Genomic DNA, 19,659 nt, shown 5'->3' with positions numbered 1-19,659 from the left:
TGATGCTGATGCGGCGTGAGTGACCAGCTGCCAATCCTGAGTGGCTTGCTGCGCATATGTGTTTATGTATGTTGAACTTCTTTCGCACGGTACGCAGCTAACCGCGCTTATCGGAGGTGTTTTGCATTAGTGACTCTGTAACCGTGGCAGTTTGTACGTCTGGCCGACTTTCCTTTGTGCGACCGTGGCTGTGTGCGTGCGTGACTGTGGCTGTGTATCGCAAGAGTGGCTGCGTGTTGCACGAGTGACTGGCTGTGTGTAACTGTGGTTCTGTGTATCCGTGTGTGTGTGGGGAGCGGTAGTGTAGCGGTTAGCGCGCTGCGCTATAAACCCGGCGACCCAGGTTCGATTCCTGCTCGCGGCCAACACCAGTGATGATTATCTGAACCGGTCCCGGGCTTCCGCTAGGTCGACTCAGCCTCAAATTGAGTACCCTGTGTGGTGTGTATCGCCACTGGGGAGCCAAAGGCGGTCGGGCGTGGTGCTGGCCACCCACCCCCTTGTGTGCTGTTCCGGCCTTCATAGGTGCTCGCTAACAGCACTTGCCCCTACAGTCTGTTAAGGCTATACGGGGGGGATCTTTGTCTTTTTTTGTGGGGAGCAGGAGTGCCACCCGAGTTCGATTTCCACTCACGGCCAACATCGGTGACGATTATCTGAATTGGTCCTGGGCCTCCCCTAGGTGGCCTCAGCCTCAAATGAGTACCTGGTGCAGAGTGTAAACGTCGCCACTGGGAATACAAAGGCGGCCAAGTGTGGTACCGGCCACTCACCCCATCGTGTGCTGTTCCGACCTTCATAGGTGCTCGCTAACAGCACTTGCCCCTACAGTCTAAGGCTATACAGGGGATCTTTATCTATGTATGTTGAATTTATTTTTCACCGTACGAAGCCAACCGAGCTTATCAGAGGTGCGGAGGAAGGACATCAAACTAAACACAAAAAGCTGTTTAAAATAAATTATTTTTCAATCTGCGTGATTTAAAAGTGCATTGTTCCAGTGGCATCCTTAATATCCGAAGGAAAGAGCGTTCCAGACGACCGCAGAAGCGCATGTGAAATTGTGATACGGTGACTGTCTTTGTTCGAGGTTTAGCCTGAAGCTGCTGCGGCCCTTTTGCGCGACGCTAGCTGAGTATCGCGGGAGTGACGTGTGTGTGCGTGCGTGTGTGTGCGTGCGTGCGTGCTCAGACCGCCGACTCGCCGCGGGACGCCCAAGAAGACGCCCAAGAAGCGGAAGAAGAGCGAGTCTTCCGACGACGAGGACGACGTGACGCCCAAGAGGCAGTCGCAACGGCAGGCGACGGTGAACGTGAGGTAGGTCGCCCGCTCGGCCGGCCTCGTCACGCTGCCACTGCACCGCCGCCCCCCAGGATGGCCTCCCTACTTCCTCCTCGTCCTCCACGACGCTCGCGCCTTCATTTACATTTTGAAATTAAATTGTACGGGAAGAAATAAACGGCGACGCATTTGCGTGGATTGCCGTCCCAAACCAGGAGTTGAGCTCGCAACCTTCGTCACCTTGCCACCACGCAGATTCTCGAGATTGTCCCCCTGCTGCTTCCTCTTATTCCTCCTCCTCGTCGTCCTCCCTCCATGATGCTCGCGCCGTCATTAATGATTTAAATCAAATTGTACGGGTAAAAATAGACGGGACGCGGCAGTTGCGCGCGAGTTGCTTTGCGTCCCCACGGGCAGAGTGCGCAACGAGCTTAGTCGATCCCCCCCCCCCCAACCAGGAGTTGAACTCGCAACCAAATCCGCCCATCGCAAGCCTCTCGCTCGACCGCCAACTGACCAACCTGGCTCGGCTGCTCGCTAACAGCCCTCGTCCCCTGTGACCAAGGGAGTCGCCGCGTGTGCGTGCGTTCTCAGTTACAAGGAGGACGATGACGAGGAAACGGACTCTGACGACATCATCGAGGTGACGGAGACGGCGCAGCAGGCCGAGAGCGAGGAGTTCGAGATGATCGAGCGCGTCATCGACTGCCGCGTCGGGCGCAAGACAGGTGCGTGCGTGTCCCTCGTGTCTGCGTGTCTGCGTGTACGATGAGGGTGTGTGGGGCAGTGGTCGTGTAGCATTTAGCACGCCGAGCTTTGAACCCGGTGGCCCGAGTTTGATTCCCACTCAAGGCCAACGCCAATGATGATTATCCCCTCGGGTGACTCGGCCTAAATCACCATCAAGGAGGCAAAGGTGGCCGTGCGTGTTGCTGCCATTCCCCACCCCCTCGAGTTCCGTGCCAGCCTTCACAGGTGCTCTAACAGCAAAAGTCTGTTAAAGGTTGCACGGGGGGGGGGATCTTTGTGTGAGTGAGCCGATTGGAATTGGTGGACCGTCTTGGTCCGCCCGAGCGACTCGACCACCCGGGTTTGTGAACGGTTTCCCCTCCCTTGTGCCGCTCGCCACGTGCAGCCGTCGGTGCCGCCACCACCATCTACGCGGTGGAGGCCGACGGAGACCCAAACGCTGGCTTTTTGCCCGGCGAGGACGCCACTGCCGCCAAAGCCGCCACCGCTGCCTCCGCCGCTGCCTCCGCCGCTGCCTCCGCCACTGCCTCCGCCGCAACTTCCGCCGCAACCGCCGCCACCACCACCACCACCACCAAGACCACCGCCGGTAGCACCGAGGCGACGGCCGCGACGGCCGGCGGTGATGCCGGCGCCGATGCCGACGGCGGCAGCGTCCCGGCGGACGGCGCGAGTGGTGCGAGCGGCGGCGGCGGCGGCATTCAGTACCTGATCAAGTGGAAGGGCTGGTCCCACATCCACAACACGTGGGAGAGCGAGGACACGCTGCGGCAGCAGAAGGTGCGCGGCATCAAGAAGGTGGAGAACTTCCAGAAGAAGGAAGAGGAGATTGCGCAGTGGTGAGTGAGGACACTTGCGGTCGGGCAGTGCGAGCGTCTCTTCTGCATCGTCATCGCCCCCCCCCCCTCTCCATTACCCCCTCCCATTTCCCCCCCCCCCCCTTGCACCAGGGTTTCACGATCGCGGTCGATGTGCGTTAATATTTTGAGTCCTGCGGGGGGTGGGGGGGGTGGGGGGGCAGTTGAAACAATGGGGTACTTTTTTATCATCTCCTGGCTTCTGTCGATCGAGTGATACAATTGGGTGACGCCGTGATGACACGATTAGCTGGGTTGTGTGCGGTGGGGTGAAGTGTGTGCATGCCAACCTCTCTCTTCTAAGGTGTCTGGCCAGCCTGGAAGACTCCTCTACTTGCAAACGTTTGACTTGCGAACTTTCCGAGATGCCAACAAACCTGTCCCGTACGTCCAGTTGCCTGTTCGGACCGAGAGTTGTAAGCTCAACCATCGCGTAATAGATGTCGGTGGTGGCATCTACATCTACAGAACGTGATGAACCAGTGGCATCTACGGGAGGTTATACAACTTGTCAAGCCATTCCCCGTGTTTAGTCTACATGCCGTACAACATGTTTGGAATCGACACGAGTAAAGTTGGACTTAGGAGCAGACCTCTGGGGAACCTAACTCGTTTGTAAGTAGTGGAGTCCCTGTATCTACTAAACTGGTCTTTGAGCCTTGAATGAACAGCTGCTGCGGTGGGTAAACAGCATTGGGGAGACGAAGGCGGCTGTGGCGTGTGTGGTCCTGTCCACACCCCCAACGCTTTAGTGCGTGTGAAGGATCTCTCTCTACCTTTTGTTTTTTTTTTATCTCGCAGGCTGTCGATGGCTTCCCCGGAGGATGCCGAATACTACAGCTGCCAGCGGGAGATGTCTGCCGACCTCTACAAGCAGTACTGCGTGGTGGAGCGCGTCATAGGTGAGGGACGCCCCTAAAAGCGCTGCCCCGGGGATTGCGCCGCGCTACGTGGGGTTGGCGGAGGTCACACGAGGGAAGCCGGTCTTGTCGGACTTGTGGCAGGCGCGTTACCAAGTAGGGCCACTTGTTGTTGTGATAATTGTTAGTTTGTCGTCCTGCCACCCCCCTGCAACTCCGATTAGCACGGTTAACTACGTACGGTGCGGAATAAATTGTACATACATACGACTTGTCGGCAAGCTTAAACTAAACTAAACGCATTTTATTTTACCAGGTAAGGCCCGCTGAGCTATGTAGCTATTTTTCAGAAGCGACCTGGCCACAAATGATAGCTCTACGAAGTTGGCCTAATCATCGCGCGGAAATACATAATGGGCAAGTACTCTTTTAAGTGCGTCATGTCGATTCTAAATTTGGAGGGAAAAACCGGAGGACCCGGAGAAAAATTCACGCGACCACGGGGGAAGACATTCCAACTCCAAATATACAGGCATCGGGGTCATGATTGCATGCACGGCCTGCTGCATATCAGGCCAGGTAGTTAACGTCTCGCCACCGCGGCGCCCGACCAAGAACGATTGGCTCGTCGTTAAAAGTGCATGCACTTGACCGTTTAATTTGTTTGGCGATGTCGGGTGGTGGAGGGTTTCCCGACATTCGCTTGGCCCCCATATCCTTACGGGGCCTCGCCCGACCATCGTGAATCGTGACGCAGGCCGTGTTCGGGGTGGCGGGCAGGCCCTTGGGTTGGCGCCGGTGCTGCTGAGAATCCAGGTTTCAGCCACCACCTGCAATTTGCGCCGAGTTCTCAAGAGGTAGCGGCTTTTTTCTCAGCCCAGTCACCAATGGCCACGCAGAAATCTCCAAGTGTTGGACTGGCTTTTTCACTTCGCGTGGCAAAATTCCGCAAGAGTTACGCACGTATCAAAAAGAATGGTTTCGCCGGCTTGCCGTGAATTACTTTTCCACGGCAGGCTGTGTGGGAACGTGGGCCCCTCGTGTTGCAGCTTAAAGGGTCGCTGGAAAGGGCCCCTCGTGATATCCACTTCTCGTAACGCATGGGGCATCGCAACAAGGGATGCTCCATATTGTGACATCACTGTGATCGCACAACGGTAATTAAAATGAGGGGGGGGGGGTAATAAATAACGATAACCGAAGTGCACGAGTGTGTAGTGTGCTCATCGTTGTTGTCTTCCTCATGTCGTGCCAGCAATGAAGACTAGTAAGTCTGCTCCGAGTCACACTGACTCCCTGTGTAAGTGTCCGAACATTTCTCTTGGTCTCTCTCCGCCTTGGCTGATTACCCCCCCCCCCACCCCGCTCTCCTACCCTTCGCCCACCGCTCTCCCTCCACTACTACCCCCTCTCTTCGCTTGTGCAAATTACGCACGCATGCCCCCCACCGCCACCATGGCAGTCTGCTCAACTCCCACCAACCTTAACCCCCCCCCCCCCCCCTCCTGACACCCGCCTAAGCCTTTGCTACGATTTGGCACTGGGTCCTTGCTGTCAGCAACTCTGCGCGGTAAAACGAAAGCTCGCTCTCGCCTGGCGCTTAATAGTGCCGCGATACGTAACCACCCCCCGCAGCGGGGCGGTTGCCTCCAAAGGTTACCTGGAACAATCTCACTCGGGTTTGGCAATTTTAAAGCAATTTCCAATCGGGCCTCATCCAGAGGTGTGGGGGGGGGGGGCCAGGTTCACGTGGACTAACCGAGGGGGGTTGCGTGCATTCAAGACTTGGCGGCCGTTCGCCGGGCACGCTTTTCGACAAACACTCTGGTGCTGACGGAACCCCCACCCACCACAGTTGCTCACGGTAACCACCGCGTGCGCGAGTTGCTGGTGACGATCGCCCAAACGTTTCACGCGGTTGCCCTGTCCGTGGCCCTCCTAGGCGTGCGACGGTTTATCCGGTTGGCTGCGGCGCCGCGTCTTTTCCGTTGCCCTCGTTTGCGGCGCTGCGAGTTTTCGGTGCCCTGCCTGGCTTGGTTTGTTCTGGCGCACGCGCGCTCCCTAACGCGGTAACTTCTGCGGGGGTTGGTGGATCGTGTAAAGACCGCCGCCGTAGGTGTGGCGTTACACTCCCGGCCTATGGGAAATTATGGCCAGTGGACCCGGGAGAGCCAGCGTGGGAGGCTATTTGGCATGTTTGTATGTCGACTTGGGTTTCCTACACAAACTCCCAGTTTCCTCACACAAGCCAAACACTCGTTGGTATGGGAATTGGCCATAACTTCCCAATGCGGGGGACCCTCAAGAACTTCCATGTCTACGCCCCCCCCCCCCACTTTCACCAAAACCAGCATTGACCAGCATGGAGACTTGGGGTGGGGGGGGAGGGCGTGCGTGCACAACCAGGCCATCCAAGAGCGAGGCTGTCGCTGGGATCCTGGCTGATGGGTTTTCTGTTGCTCGTGGGATCCTGGCAACGGGCGGTGCACTTTGTCTCGACGGCGCAGTGCGAGTTAGGGCCCCCCCTCCCCTTCCTCTGAGAGCCTGGGTTTTGATTCGGGGGGGGCTATAGAGAGGGGGTGGGTGTGGAGGCAACTTGCACATGCCACGGGGGAGCTGTCTGGCCAACGTTTCCCCACCCAGCACTTTTATTCCACGACGTTCAACTCATCGCTGCCAGCAACGTGTCAGACCAGTTTCCACGAAGATCCGATCTCTGCCCCCCCCCCTCTCCCCTCCTCGTCACGAGGAGCGAAACCTCGAACATCGTGCCAATTTAAAACACGTGTCGAGTTTAGCTTGCGAACCCTTTGCTTAAGGACGTAGGTTTATCGACCCGATTTTGGGACGCGTGCAACGTTTACCCGCCTCTTCTTTCTCGCAAGTGGTGGGCGACACCGCCGGAGCGAGTGGCTCGTCTCCCGGCACAACCGCGCCAACCTACGCAGTCGCAGCGTTAGCTCCGCTCGCGGCCGGAGCCCCCGCACGTTCGGCCACATCGCGCGGCAAGGCAGAGTGCTCTCGCGAGGCAGGGCGAGGTGGGGGGGGCTCTCGCGGGGCATGGTGGGATTTGTGGTCAATGCGTTCCGAATGAGCACGCCGCGTTCTCTTCGCAAACATGCTGCAACTTTCTGCCGCTTGGTACCGATCGTTGTACCGATCTAGACGCAGGGTAGCTAGCGCAGGCCGCCGGGCGGCGCCTTCCATCCGACTCCACAACAGTTGCTCGTAGTTGGACACTTTCCACCGGGCGAGGGGGAGGGGGCTAATTTGCCTGAGATGCTCAACAAAGTGAACGAGCGAGCGGTGTTGACTGAACTGCAGTTTAATTGTCGCACCCCCCCCCACTCCAGCTGAAGGGAATTTAAAACTACCAAAAATAGATGGATCGCATTCTTTCTGTCAATTAATTATTCCCCCAAACCCTCTTATGGCTGGAATAAGTTGAGTGTCAACTCTTACCCCCGGGTGCTCGCGGCCAGGATCTCAGACTCGGCCCGATCTTTGCGGGTTATAGTTCCTACCGGGAGACCCCCCCCCCTCCCTCCTTGCTGCTGCTGTGGAGTCATCGACCGGCGCCGGCCACCACCACCCCGCACTGACAAACGCAGCAGCTTCCTCTGCGGCTTCGAGCAATTGCATGGCCTGCCTGCTGCCCCGCGCCACACCTTCCCCCTCCACCCCCTCCACCGCAGCCACTGAGCTTCAAGTCTCGTAGACTGGGCGTGTAACGATCCACCGATTTAATTTTTTTGAAGACGTCCCCACCCGCCGGTCGAGCCTCGATCGTTGACGCTCTCACGCGAGCGTTAGGGACGGAGCCGAGGCCACGACCGCGACGGGAACGGACGAAGCGGGCGCACGCGGGGCGCAGAATGAGAGACGGGCACGATCGATGCCCGCCGAGCAAATGCAAAAAACGAGGCCGAAAATAACAAACTTAACGGCGCGACAAAGGCAGAAAGGAGTCGAACATTTAATTGACAATTTGTGACAATGCGGGGGGGGGGGAAATGTGGGCACGTCGTTCCATGCCCACCTCAGGATCCTTCCCTCGAAAATTCTCATCGGCTCTCGTCGCGCCTCTTGATTCTCGTCGTGCCTCCGATTTGCACGGTTGGTTATGTTACGGTGCGAAAGAAGTTAAACATATACATGCACACTGCCCATAGACTAACACTACCCATAGACTTGCTACTTCCAAGATGTTCTGCGTTGGTAATTTTGCAACACGTGCCCCGGCGGGTGTGGGGGGGGGGTCCACGCATGCGCTGGGTCCTGCTTCGTGCAGTAGTGTGGCAGCCTCCGCTTCCTTGGCTTTGGTTTTGATTATTATTATTAATCATTATTAATTTGTGGCGCTGCTTCAGTTGTGACGGCACGAGAGCCCTGACTGCGAAGTGAACGTGCGCGCGCCGGGCGTTTCCGTTCGCTCCGTTTCGCAGGCGCCCGAGTGAAAATACTGAAAATCTGCTAAATACTGGACCACGTGTGAAAAAGAGCTGTGTACAGCTCATCGGATTCCACCAGTATTAGTAAATATCCTGATTCTGAAAACGCCCGCATCGAGCCGCGAGGAGGCGCCGAGAGTCGCGTGCTGTCTGCTGCCTTGCCGCCCGTGTGCTGCCTTGCCGGCCTTGTTACGTTTTTGAGGAGTAGGCGTGTGGATGGATAAAGGGCCCTGGCCTGACAGAGTGATTCTAGCGGCCTTGGTGAAGCAGAGTTATTCCTCTGCGCGGGCCCCTTAAAGTGCAGTGCGCTTGTCATTGTCGTCCATGTCCCAAGGACTTGGTTTCCCCACCCCACCGTGCATTGTAAAAATTTGGTGATCCCTGGGTAAAAACGATTTTCGCCAAACGTCCGCCATGTGTCGGCGCGTCCTTCCTCTTGTCAGGCCACGGAGTCACCGATTCCCACCCGCGCACCCACACGCCTGCCACCGATGCTTTCCTGGCCTCGTTCGTACCGAGCGGCAGATCCGATGCCCAAATCGCTTGTCCGACCGCGAGCAGACGCGGAAAAGCTCCAGTACACGGCCGCCGTAGCCGCGGCGCGACCGGACCGCGATTTACGTCGCGCTGCCTGCGGCTAAAGCTTCTGCGGTCGAGTAGCTCCCCACCCCCCCCGCCAAGCTTTGTCAGACCGAGATTGTGACACGCGTGCGTGTGTGCGCATTTGGCGACGGGCAGCGCACGTGGGCCACAAGTCGACATCGGGCCACCCGGACTACCTGTGCAAGTGGCAGGGCCTGCCCTACGCCGAGTGCAGCTGGGAGGACGGCGCCCTCATATCACGCAAGTTCCAGCACTGCATCGACGGCTACATGGCGAACCTCCGCTCCAAGACGCTCCCCACCAAGGAGTGCAAGGTGAGCCTCTCCGCGCCAGCAGCGGCGGTACACGCTGTGCCGTGCCCTACACGAACAATAGCGGCGGCGGCGGCAGCACTACTTAGTGCAGACATGGGCAAAGTATGGCCCGTTGGGCTTTTTAATCTGGCCTGCCGAACTTGTCCAAATATTATTAAATTAAATTTTACCTTTCTCCTGTAATGCCCCCATTTAGATGGTGCACTTTGACCGGGAGTTACGACATGTTTTTGCATTGTTCATGTTCGTGCAGTTTGTTAAATTGCCTTGCAAATAAATGCTTTGCTACCTGTTAAAGGCCAAATCCTTTCACGTAATGATTTTTACACGTCATTTATATTAGTTCACACAAACACTCCATCCATCTGTTCCTGGCCCGGCCCCTCTGTCAAATTTTGGAACCCGTTGTGGCCCGCGAGTCAAAAAATTTGCCCACCCCTGACTTGGTGTGATGGTTGGCACACTTAACTCGCAATGCAAGGGTCCAGAACACTAAATCGGCCACCTCACTGTCTCCTCGGAGAGCGCAGGCGCTCAAGCAGCGTCCGCGCTTCGTGGCGCTGAAGGATCAGCCGCCGTTCGTGGGCGGCGTCGACAGCCTGGAGCTGCGGGACTACCAGCTCGACGGCCTCAACTGGCTCGCTCACTCATGGTGCAAGTGAGACGCGCATGCTCGCTCGCTCGCTCGCTCATCCGCCTTCCTCGCCAACTTGTTAATTCGCCCGCCGGTCCCGCACGCTCGCCCGCTCACCGGCCGGCCCACTCGGTCACCACACCTACTTTCTAGCTTAACTCGCTAGTCCGCCAGCTAGGCTACTCGCTCGCTTGCCCTCTCGATAACTCGCTCATCCACCCACTCGCGCGTGCACCCCTCCCAGTAGCCAACTCTCGCCCTCTCATGCTTGCCCACGCACGCACTAGCCTGCTCTCACCTGCTTGCAAGCCCACTCGTGAAACTTAATTTGCCCGCCTGCTGGACAACTTTAGAGGCCTTTCTGTGCCCGCTGGCCAGCTGGCTCGTACACTCGATGAGGTCCCGATGCTCTTTGTCAATGGAATGTCAGTTTTAATAGGCACATGCTCAAACTAAAAACTATTTCACTAGCTTTGTATTTTATCAGGTAAGCGGGGGGGGGGGGGTGGGCACTGTGCTTGTATAGCTCTTTTTCACAAGCGACCTGCCCACGAACGATAGCTCAACGAAGTGGTTTATCACGTGGAAATGTATAGCAGCCAAATAACTCTAAAACGCACATTGATTCTACATGTGGGGAGCAAAACTGCAGGACCCGGAGAATAATCCTTTTGATCACCGTGGGAGAGACACACAAACTCCGAATATACCGGCGTGCCAGGATTTTGGGATCAAACCGACGACCTCCTGCGTACACGGCGAGCTATTTAACCTATTGCCACCGTGGCACCCCCAGACTCGAGTTTTTGTTGTACTTAAGAGGCTTCCGAGTATAGAGAGACTTTGTGGTGGCACTCGGCGCCGCTATTTGGTGGCGCTGCGCAGAATGCACGCTTGCGTTGATGCACGCCGGGTCGGCGCGGCGCCCGCACCGGTTTTTTTTTTTACCTTCGTACAAAATCCCCTTTGTCCCTCGGTGAGCATTGAAGATGAATCGCGAGGTTCCCCTTGAGGATGATGAGAGTGGCATAATGGAGCCGCTGGCCCGTGGCACCCCCCCCCCACCCCCTCCTGTCACGCGCCGTCAATAAAGAAAGCGCCGATGGACGTGTGCGTGGGTAGTGTGCGTGCGTGGGGAACGTTTGCGTAGCGGTTAGCACAGTGCGCTTACAGAACATGGCGTTCCCGAGTCCTGTTCCTGCTCGCGGCCACATAACGGTGGCGAATATTTGGACCGGTATGGAAGCCCCTCCCTCGAGGTTGACTCGGCATCAGATGAGTGCCGTGAGTGTCGGGTGTGTGTGTGGTGTGCGGGCATCAACACTGGGGGAAAGACAAAGGCGGCCCGGCACGGTCGTGCTGGCCGCACACCCCCTCGTATGCTGTGCCGGCGGCCTTCATTAGTGTCTTTGGCCATAGGGTGGTGGCGGCGTCGGCAGGGGTCTTCGTGTGCGTGTGTGGTTTTTCTCGTTGGTGAGCTGTACAAGGGCTGCATTGGCTGCAGAGAGAGAATCGATGGGCGTGGATGTCCTCTCCACCTTGATCGGTCGTCGCACGACCTTTTTTCTGGCCGTTGTCTCCAAGCCGTCTCCATCCCTCACGGCCCCCCCGGGAGTTTAAGTAGTTGGCAACCCGTCTCGTCCCGCCGCACAATGGCAGATTCCATCGCGTCGCTGTGGACCCATGGCAATTGACATGCAGATCGTATGCTAATGCTCCACAGAAGTTGACAAGGCGGACGAGAAAAAAGTGGGATTTTTTTTTCTTTACAAATAAGGCAGTGCGCGAACGAGACCAGTGAGAATTAACTTTTAAAATCTAACTGCGACCACTAATTGGGAAATTCATCAAATCGCTTTGGGCGAGTTGGGGGGGGGGGGGTGGTCGCGGGAGGCCACGGGTAAATTGTTACGTGTCTAGTGATCGTCCATCGCATGGTTGGATCACGCCCCATAAGGTCTCGTTGATTTTAGCCGCATGCAGCTGGATCGCTGTGCTTGGTGTGTGCGTGTATCGGCGCGTGCATACGTACGAGTGTGTGTGTGTGTGTGTGCTCGTGTGAGGAGCATGACGAACTCAGCAATGCGGGTTCGATTTCAACACCAATGACAATTTTCTGAACTGTTCCTGGGCCTCCCCTAGGTTGACTCGGCCTTAAATGAGTGCCTGATGCAGTGTGTAACATCACCACTAGGGAGACAAAGGCAGCCGGGGAATGGTGCTGGCCACCCACCCCCTCGTGTGCCGTGCCGGTCTTCATCGGTGCTGCTCGTTAACAGCACTTACCCCAACAGTCTGTTAATGCTATACGGGGGATCTTTGTCTTTGTGCGCTCGTGTGCAGAGGCAATAGCGTGATCCTTGCCGATGAGATGGGGCTGGGCAAGACGATCCAGACCATCTCCTTCCTCTCCTACATGTTCCACTCGCACCAGGTAATGTTTCACTTCAGTTTTTAGTTTAATATAGTAGCCGTTGGCATGGTTCGTGCAAAATTCTCGCAATCGCTGCGGAGGAACCACAGATGGCGTGCTGGAAGGCGGCAGTAGCAAAGGCGGTGATGAGCCAGCACCACCAACAATTGGCAATTGCCCACTCTCTGCCTTCCCCTATATAGTAAGATGCTTTCGGCCAATTAGACGGCTTTCATACACGTGGAAAGGAATCGGCGCTCGGCGAAAACCCCCCCCCCCCCCACGCGTGAGAGCGATCGGTCCCATACAAAAGGGACATGATCGTAGTCGGCACTTTGCCCTGCTATTTTCTCTTGGCGAGGCCAGGCTATAGCTCCTGCTCGATGCCCGTGACAAGGGAGTTTCGCCGCAACATCCGTGTGACCCACCAACCCCTCAATGCTGACTCCACAGCGCTAGGTTACAGAATCGGAATCTTTATTTAGACCGCGGCAGGGATCGGAGCTATGAAGCTCTTTTTCACAGATGGTCCAGTATGGTCGGGTCGGCGAGTTACACAACAACAAGCGATACGCAAACACGATAGAGGTCACTCTCGCCCCCCGCCCCTCCTTGCCTCCCCACAACCGTGACCGCGACGCACGCGATGCAAGGCACGACCAGAATAAAACCCGACGGCTTTTATCTTGCACGTAAACGTTACTTGAGAGACGGCGACCGATCGGGCGTCGATGGTGTCCCTCCCCCCCCCCCCCCCCACGGCCGCACCAAATTTGTGTTTGTGGCGATGGATGAAATCTCGTTTGCGGGGCCGTTCCTGACGTTCTCGGTCCCACGAAGGGGGCCGTAGGTTCCTCGACCCTTGCTCCCACCCCCCACGGTGTCAGTCGCCTCTACCGATAATCCCCACGCCCTGCCCCCACCACTCTTCCTCCTGCAGGTGTACGGGCCCTTCCTGCTGGTGGTGCCCCTCTCCACCGTCACGTCCTGGCAGCGAGAGTTCGCGACGTGGGCGCCCGAGATGAACGTGGTGGTGTACCTGGGCGACATGTCGAGCCGCAACGTGGTGAGGACGTCACCGCCAGGCGTTGACGCGTCGTCATGTGCATGCACTACCCGTGTACATAAGCTGCATGCATGTGCGTACATAATGTTCAGGCATAATGTGAGTGCACATGATGTACGTACACCTATTCTTATATTTTTATGCTGGCAAGGGAGGTCCCATGATGTAGCTGCATCCTCTGGTCTCGCACTGTTTGAGACTAGGCTCTAACGAAAGCTGTCTCTGGTGTGGACCAATCGGTTTCAAAGACAATGCATCATCATATACTACCAGAGTGTGTGTTTTTTGTTTGCATGTTCACCACAAGTACATGTGGTTAAACCTTGACTTGAAGCTTTCTTGACTGCAGGAATTCATCTTCTCTGGCAGGGGGCAGAGACGTCAGCACGTAGATACGTGACTTTACCGAAAAACCCAAAGAATATCTGTGGTTAATGCAGACATGATTCCTTGCAAAAGGTTTCAGTTTGGTGTTTTAACATCTTAACACCTGTTCCATTGCCAGAAAGGGTAAAACCTATTCTTACATGTAAACTCTAATTATTGTTATTGAAAGCGACGTCGGGATGACTGCTGCTTGCTCGCCACCGTTGCTGACGTGTCTGCCCCCTGCCATAGATTCGGGAGTACGAGTGGATTCACCAGCAGACCAAGAAACTCAAGTTCAACGCCCTGGTCACCACCTACGAGATCCTGCTCAAGGACAAGGTGCGCACTCCCTCGCACAGCCCGGTCTGGCGGTCCGCGACGGTGGTGTTGTTGTTATAGGGTGGCGCAGTGGTGAGGCTCGTACCCGACGGCAAAAAGGGACTGGGATTCGATTCCCAACTCGTGTGCCTTTTTACGTGTGGACTTTTTATTTTCTTTTTTTTCCCCTCCCATAACAAAGACAAAGATCCCCCATATAGCCTTTATCAGACTCTTGAGGCAATTGCTGTTAGTGAGCACCTATGAAGGGCGGAACAGCACGAGGGGGTGGGTGGCCAGCACCACGCCCAACCGCCTTTGTCTCCCCAGTGGGGATGTTTACACACCGCACCAGGTACTAATTTCAGGCTTTGTCAACCTGGGAGAGGCCCAGGACCGGTTCAGATAATCGTCACTGGTGTTGGCCGGGTTCGTTGTGCAGCGCGCTAACCGCTACACTGCCGCTTCCCATAAATAAACGCACACACACCACAACGTTACTGGTATTGGCCAAACATCCCAATGCTGAAAAACAACCTTTCATATTGCTCAAATTTGGGTCGCACACATTGCATCGTCGCCACCTGACTGCGAAAGCCTGGCAGGACTCTCTGAGAAAAATCCTTGTGACTCGGCCCCTCTCCTCTTGGGATGTTTGTGGCCAACTCCGTGAATGGGTGTTCATACACGCGGGAGGAGGAAACCGGAGAAACCTGGGGGGGAGTAACAATCGATCCTCTTCGGATGGACATCAACCCACTTGCTGTACCGCTCGCCATACCCTTGCAAGCCGGGAGATGGCCGAGCTCAATGCCTACGGGCAGCGGTGAGGAGCGAGTTTTTCCTCGAATGTGCCCCCCTGAACCTTTTAACCATCGCCTCCCAGAGCGAGTGGGATCGCAGTGCTTGCGCTTACGCGGCGCAGCCAGCGACCTGTCCGCTCGCGCAATGACCGGCGTGAGGGGGGGGGGGTCCTGTCCTTGTCCGCCGGTGAGTGCAGACTGTGCTGGGCGCGGTCAACTGGGCGTTCCTGGGCGTGGACGAGGCTCACCGGCTGAAGAACGACGACTCTCTGCTCTACAAGTCGCTCATCGAGTTCAAGACGAACGTGAGGCTGCTCATCACGGGCACGCCGCTCCAGAACTCCCTCAAGGAGCTCTGGTCCCTGCTGCACTTCATCATGCCCGACAAGTGAGTGCCGCGCCGTTGGGCAGGAGTGGCAGGTTTGCTGCTGTACAAATAATCGTACAGTAGACTCTCCATTATACACGTGCGGTTTTTCCGATTTTCTGATTCAAAGCGCAAACTGAGGTTTTGACATAAATTAACAACTCGTGGATTTTCCCATAAGCCTAAATTAATGTTAACATTGCTATTCTTGGAAATGTTTATTACAAGTTACATGCTTAAACCAAACAAATGTGTGTTTCGGTTAATCCGAAATCCACATGATAGCCTCTACAGTGCAACACTTGCATATCTTTACTACAGTGGGGGGCGGAGTTTGATGTTGATTGCCATGGTTTTGCTATCCACTTAGTGCACCGAGTCTTCTGCTGTGCGGGAGCAGGGAAGTGTTATTATCACTGAACACGCGCATCGATCGGTCGATCGTTAGTTTTTGGCAAAGAGAGCTGCGAAAAAAAAAATTTCAGATTATCCGCGGCCGTCCTTGCCGTCATTAGCGCGGATTAGCGAAAGTCTACTGTCATAATCTCCAGGTGTATTAATTGGCTCTTTCGGTAAAGCCACGACGTTTCGATCGCAACACAAGCAATCGTCATCAGGTGAAAAAATATAGCGGGAGAGCTGCTGAGGCGAGAAAGAAATATGCCTTGAATATTTGTTCTATCTATGTGGCTTTACCGAAAGACCCAAATAATATGAATTCCTGCAGTCACGAAAGCTTTAAGTAAATCTCCAGGTGGTTGTGCGGTAGCGTCCGGTTATGCAAATGCCTCGCGCAATCCACAAACACGGGGCGTGCACGCGTAGATTAAGATGTTATATCAGCCAGTGAGCGTTCATACGAGGTGGGAGAAAACGACCCTCCGCGCGCGAGGTGGCAACCCCACTATCCCGCACAGATCGGGCGTATGTGCTTACACGTGTACCCCATTCCGTGAACACATTACACTAGTCTCCCCCCCCTTCACTGGCTACCGGTCAAATTCTGAGTGGATTTTAAGATACTGCTGTTAACCTATAAGGCTTTAAAAGGGCTCACCCCACATTACTTGCAGGAACTAAATCATTTATATATTCCATCAAGGTCCTTGAGATCTTCTGATCTCCAACTGCTCAGCACTCCCAGGCCTTAAGTTGCGCTGTTTTGGCGATTGGGCTTTTGTTAGCTTGGCACCTAACTATGGAATGCTTTGCCACTTGAAATCAGGAAATCGGAGTCTGTATATATATTTAAGTCAGCTTTGAAAACCCTTCTTCTCTCTTTAGTTTGGTCGGTTTCCCCCTGGTTTTGTTTTTGTTTCCTGCTTTCCATGCATTGCGCATTGGGACCTAGGGATGGAATTTCACGATTTGACGATGACGGTAAAACCTCGGCTAGCTGCAGTCCATGGCTGGGGGGGCGGGACCTGGTCTGCCAAGGCGTAAAGAAATCCTCATAAATCATGAAAATAATTCTAGTGACACCATGAAACCTTGCATACACCTGTTAATGACTAATCCCTTCACGACAGGCATCCGTGTAGCCCAATGTGTAGTGTATAGTAGTGTCGTGTATCGTGTATAATAGTGAAAAGTAGAATCCCTCTTAACCAGCACGCCTGTAACAACTAATCGCTTAACGACGGGCATCCGTAGAGCCCAATGTGTTTGTTTACCGACCATTCCCCTGTTAATGACAACGCTGTTGTAGGTACAGTAAATATTAATGCATCTATTAATCGTGTTTCTGTGTTTATAATGTTATTGGTATCTTTATGTATGAATATCGTTTGCATAAATATTAAATACGTTTTTTGAAAGAAAAAAAGGTAACTTTTGATGCTATCGGAACGCGTTATGCAACGACCGGTTTTGTGGAACGAATTACCATCGTTAAGAGGAGAGAGCGGTTCTATGAAACAACTGCTCTGACTAGCACGGTTGGCTACGTACAGTGCGGAATAAGTTCCAACGTACAATACAATAACAACCATGCAACCGCCCGCCCGCCGTGTTGCGTGTGCGCAGGTTCTCCGCGTGGGAAGACTTTGACGCGGTGCACGGCAGCGGCAGCGACAACGGCTACGTGAGCCTCCACAAGGAGCTGGAGCCCTTCCTGCTGCGCCGCGTCAAGAAGGACGTGGAGCGCTCGCTCCCCGCCAAGGTGGAGCAGATCCTGCGCGTGGAGATGACGCCGCAGCAGAAGCACTACTATAAGTACGCGGCCACGCTTGCACCTCGCGGGCCACAAAGGGCCTTCGGTTCGATTCCCGACGAGAGAGGCCATCTCCCGTTTGCACGCGTGGCCTACGTCCTCGTGACCGACTGCCCTCGCGACCGACACCCCAGCGACTAATGGAACCTAGCGACCGACACCCCAGCGACTAATGGAACCTAGCGACCGACACCGTAGCAACTAATGGCCCAGCGACCGATGCCTTCGCAACCAACTAACGCCGTCGGCCGCCGCACTCGCCCCCCCCCCCCCTCCTCCCCAGGTGGATCCTGACGAGGAACTTCAAAGCGCTGAGTAAAGGCACGCGGGGTAGCACGTCGGGCTTCCTCAACATCATGATGGAGCTCAAGAAGTGCTGCAACCACTGCTACCTCATCAAGCTGCCCGAGGACGAGAACGTGGACAAGCACGACGCCTTGCAGGTGAGCGCCGCCACCGCAGCATCGCGCCCGCCCGGGGGGGGCCTTGAGTTGGCCGCCCACAGCGGATGGGGCGGGGGGAGGCCCGCCAGGTGTGTCCGGATCCCAGGGTTCTTGGAGCGGGCCCCACTTGGCAATGACCCGCCGTGGGATAGTTGGGTAGATTGGTAGTTGGGTGGGTGGATATTCGTCTGGATGGGTGAGAGGATGGGTGGGTGTGTGGATGGATGAAAGTGAATGCAGGTGTGAGCGACTGCTGAGTGGTTGAGTGGGCAGGAGTTGGTAGGTGGGTGAGTAGGTGGTTAGTCGAGTAGGTGGCTGAGCAAGTGAGTAGGATCGGTTGGATGGTTGGACGAGTGGGCCTATTTGTGAGCGACTGGATAGACTGGTGGCTGAGCAGGGTGAGCAGAAATGTTGACTTTCTCCATAGGCCGACCAATGGCGATCTCCCTACTACGCCTGTGGGTGTTTCAACCGTCGGTCCCCTCTGAGCCCACTCGGCCACCTCTACAGCGACGCCGATCTTTCATTTCATTATTTCGGCGCGCACGTTGCCTCGCGTCTCTCCTCACTCACTGCCTCGTACCCCCTCCGTTCCCCCCCCCCCCCCTACCCCGGTTGGCACCGGCTACCGCTGTGAGCAGTCGCTAGTGCGCAGCAGCGGCAAGCTGATCCTGCTGGACAAGCTGCTGTGCCGGCTGCGCGAGACCGGGCACCGCGTGCTCATCTTCTCGCAGATGGTGCGCATGCTCGACATCCTCGCCGACTACCTCGCCATGAAGCACTTCCCCTTCCAGGTCAGGTCGCGCTCGCGAGCGTCGCGTGCGCCCCGTGCGTAGCGTTGCGTTACGTGCTCGCTCGTCCGTGTGCGTGCGAACGGGGAGAGGGGGGGGCGGTTGGGGTTTGCCGAGCCGTTGCTGGAATTGAGGCCTTGTCCGTCCGTGGGTGTTTTGATGCGTTATCATTTATTTAGTGGGTCGAGCAGCCGAGGGGTTGCTCGTGAACGTTGTCGGTCCTTCTGTGAAAAAGAGCGTGGTAGCTCATCGGGTTCCTCGAGTGGAAATAAATATTCCGATTCTGAACCGGGCTCGTCGTTTTTCGATGGCGAAATAAGATGACGAGAACTTGGTCAAGAGTTAGCAGTGATGATGGGTCCCATGGGAGGGACTTGTCCTGAAATGGGAATGTGGAGTTTCCACCCTTGGCTCAGGTCTGCCGTTGGAGATCATTGCCCCCACCACCACCCACTAGGGGCATTTGAGCAGGGAGACGAGAGGTGGAAATAAATAATAAATTATGGTGGAAATTGGACATTCGTTGTGGAGGGGGGAGGCAGTTTTGTCTTTACCGTTCAGGTCGCTGTAGACTTCACTCAAAATGACGACGCAAGGAACAGCAGATGCGAGTCGACGTGACCGGCGTGTGAACCGCCGGGCCGCGTCGCCGCTCGCGCGCCGTGTCGGCGGGCCCTCGGTTGTGCCGGGCGCTGCGGGCTGCCGTGCGACGCGTAACACGCGTACGCTTGTGCCGTGTCCTCCACAGCGGCTGGATGGGTCCATTAAGAACGAGCAGAGGAAGCAGGCTCTCGATCACTTCAACGCCGAGGGATCGGAGGTGAGCAGGCGGTCCTCGGCCACAGTAGCTCTGCACTGTGTGCTTGCGTGTGTCGTGTGTGGTTGTGTACCGTGTGTTGTGTAGAACATGCTCTCTGTACTGTGTACTGTGATGTGCATGCTCTGTACTGTGGGGTGTGCGTACTGTGTGTGTGGTGTAGCGCAAGCTCTGCACTGTTGGTGGTTGTGTGGTGCACGTACGTTTGTGTGGTGTGGTGTGTTGCGTGCTGTGCGCGGTATATCGTCCACTCTGGCGTAGTGTGTGGCGCGTGCTATGCGCGTGGGTTCCGTCGTGCAGCTTGCCCTAC

At 55.9% G+C, this 19,659-nt stretch overlaps 1 protein-coding gene across 7 annotated transcripts in view; it reads left to right on the top strand.

Moving 5' to 3' along the window:
* LOC116954927 (chromodomain-helicase-DNA-binding protein 2) overlaps positions 1–19,659 on the top strand; it is a 55,155-nt gene that overhangs the window by 16,710 nt on the left and 18,786 nt on the right. For 5 of the 7 annotated variants that reach the window (XM_076052654.1, XM_076052653.1, XM_076052657.1 and 2 more), the window contains 15 exons: positions 1,192–1,317; positions 1,876–2,009; positions 2,417–2,870; positions 3,690–3,790; positions 5,004–5,048; positions 8,938–9,116; positions 9,647–9,774; positions 12,094–12,184; positions 13,104–13,229; positions 13,848–13,937; positions 14,917–15,107; positions 17,112–17,300; positions 17,582–17,741; positions 18,383–18,535; positions 19,281–19,352. In XM_076052654.1, the coding sequence (XP_075908769.1) occupies positions 1,192–1,317; positions 1,876–2,009; positions 2,417–2,870; positions 3,690–3,790; positions 5,004–5,048; positions 8,938–9,116; positions 9,647–9,774; positions 12,094–12,184; positions 13,104–13,229; positions 13,848–13,937; positions 14,917–15,107; positions 17,112–17,300; positions 17,582–17,741; positions 18,383–18,535; positions 19,281–19,352 (2,239 nt within the window). The remainder of the gene's footprint in view (positions 1–1,191; positions 1,318–1,875; positions 2,010–2,416; positions 2,871–3,689; positions 3,791–5,003; positions 5,049–8,937; positions 9,117–9,646; positions 9,775–12,093; positions 12,185–13,103; positions 13,230–13,847; positions 13,938–14,916; positions 15,108–17,111; positions 17,301–17,581; positions 17,742–18,382; positions 18,536–19,280; positions 19,353–19,659) is intronic. The other 2 variants (XM_076052656.1, XM_076052655.1) reach the window with 1 other exon arrangement.

The sequence above is a fragment of the Petromyzon marinus genome, chromosome 57 (assembly GCF_048934315.1).
Source record: "Petromyzon marinus isolate PM22_M1 ecotype Great Lakes invasive population chromosome 57, UKy_Petmar_22M1.pri1.0, whole genome shotgun sequence".
NCBI classification, from domain to species: domain Eukaryota; kingdom Metazoa; phylum Chordata; class Hyperoartia; order Petromyzontiformes; family Petromyzontidae; genus Petromyzon; species Petromyzon marinus.
Note: the sequence above shows the minus strand (reverse complement) of the source record. Positions and strands in the feature narration are given on the sequence as shown.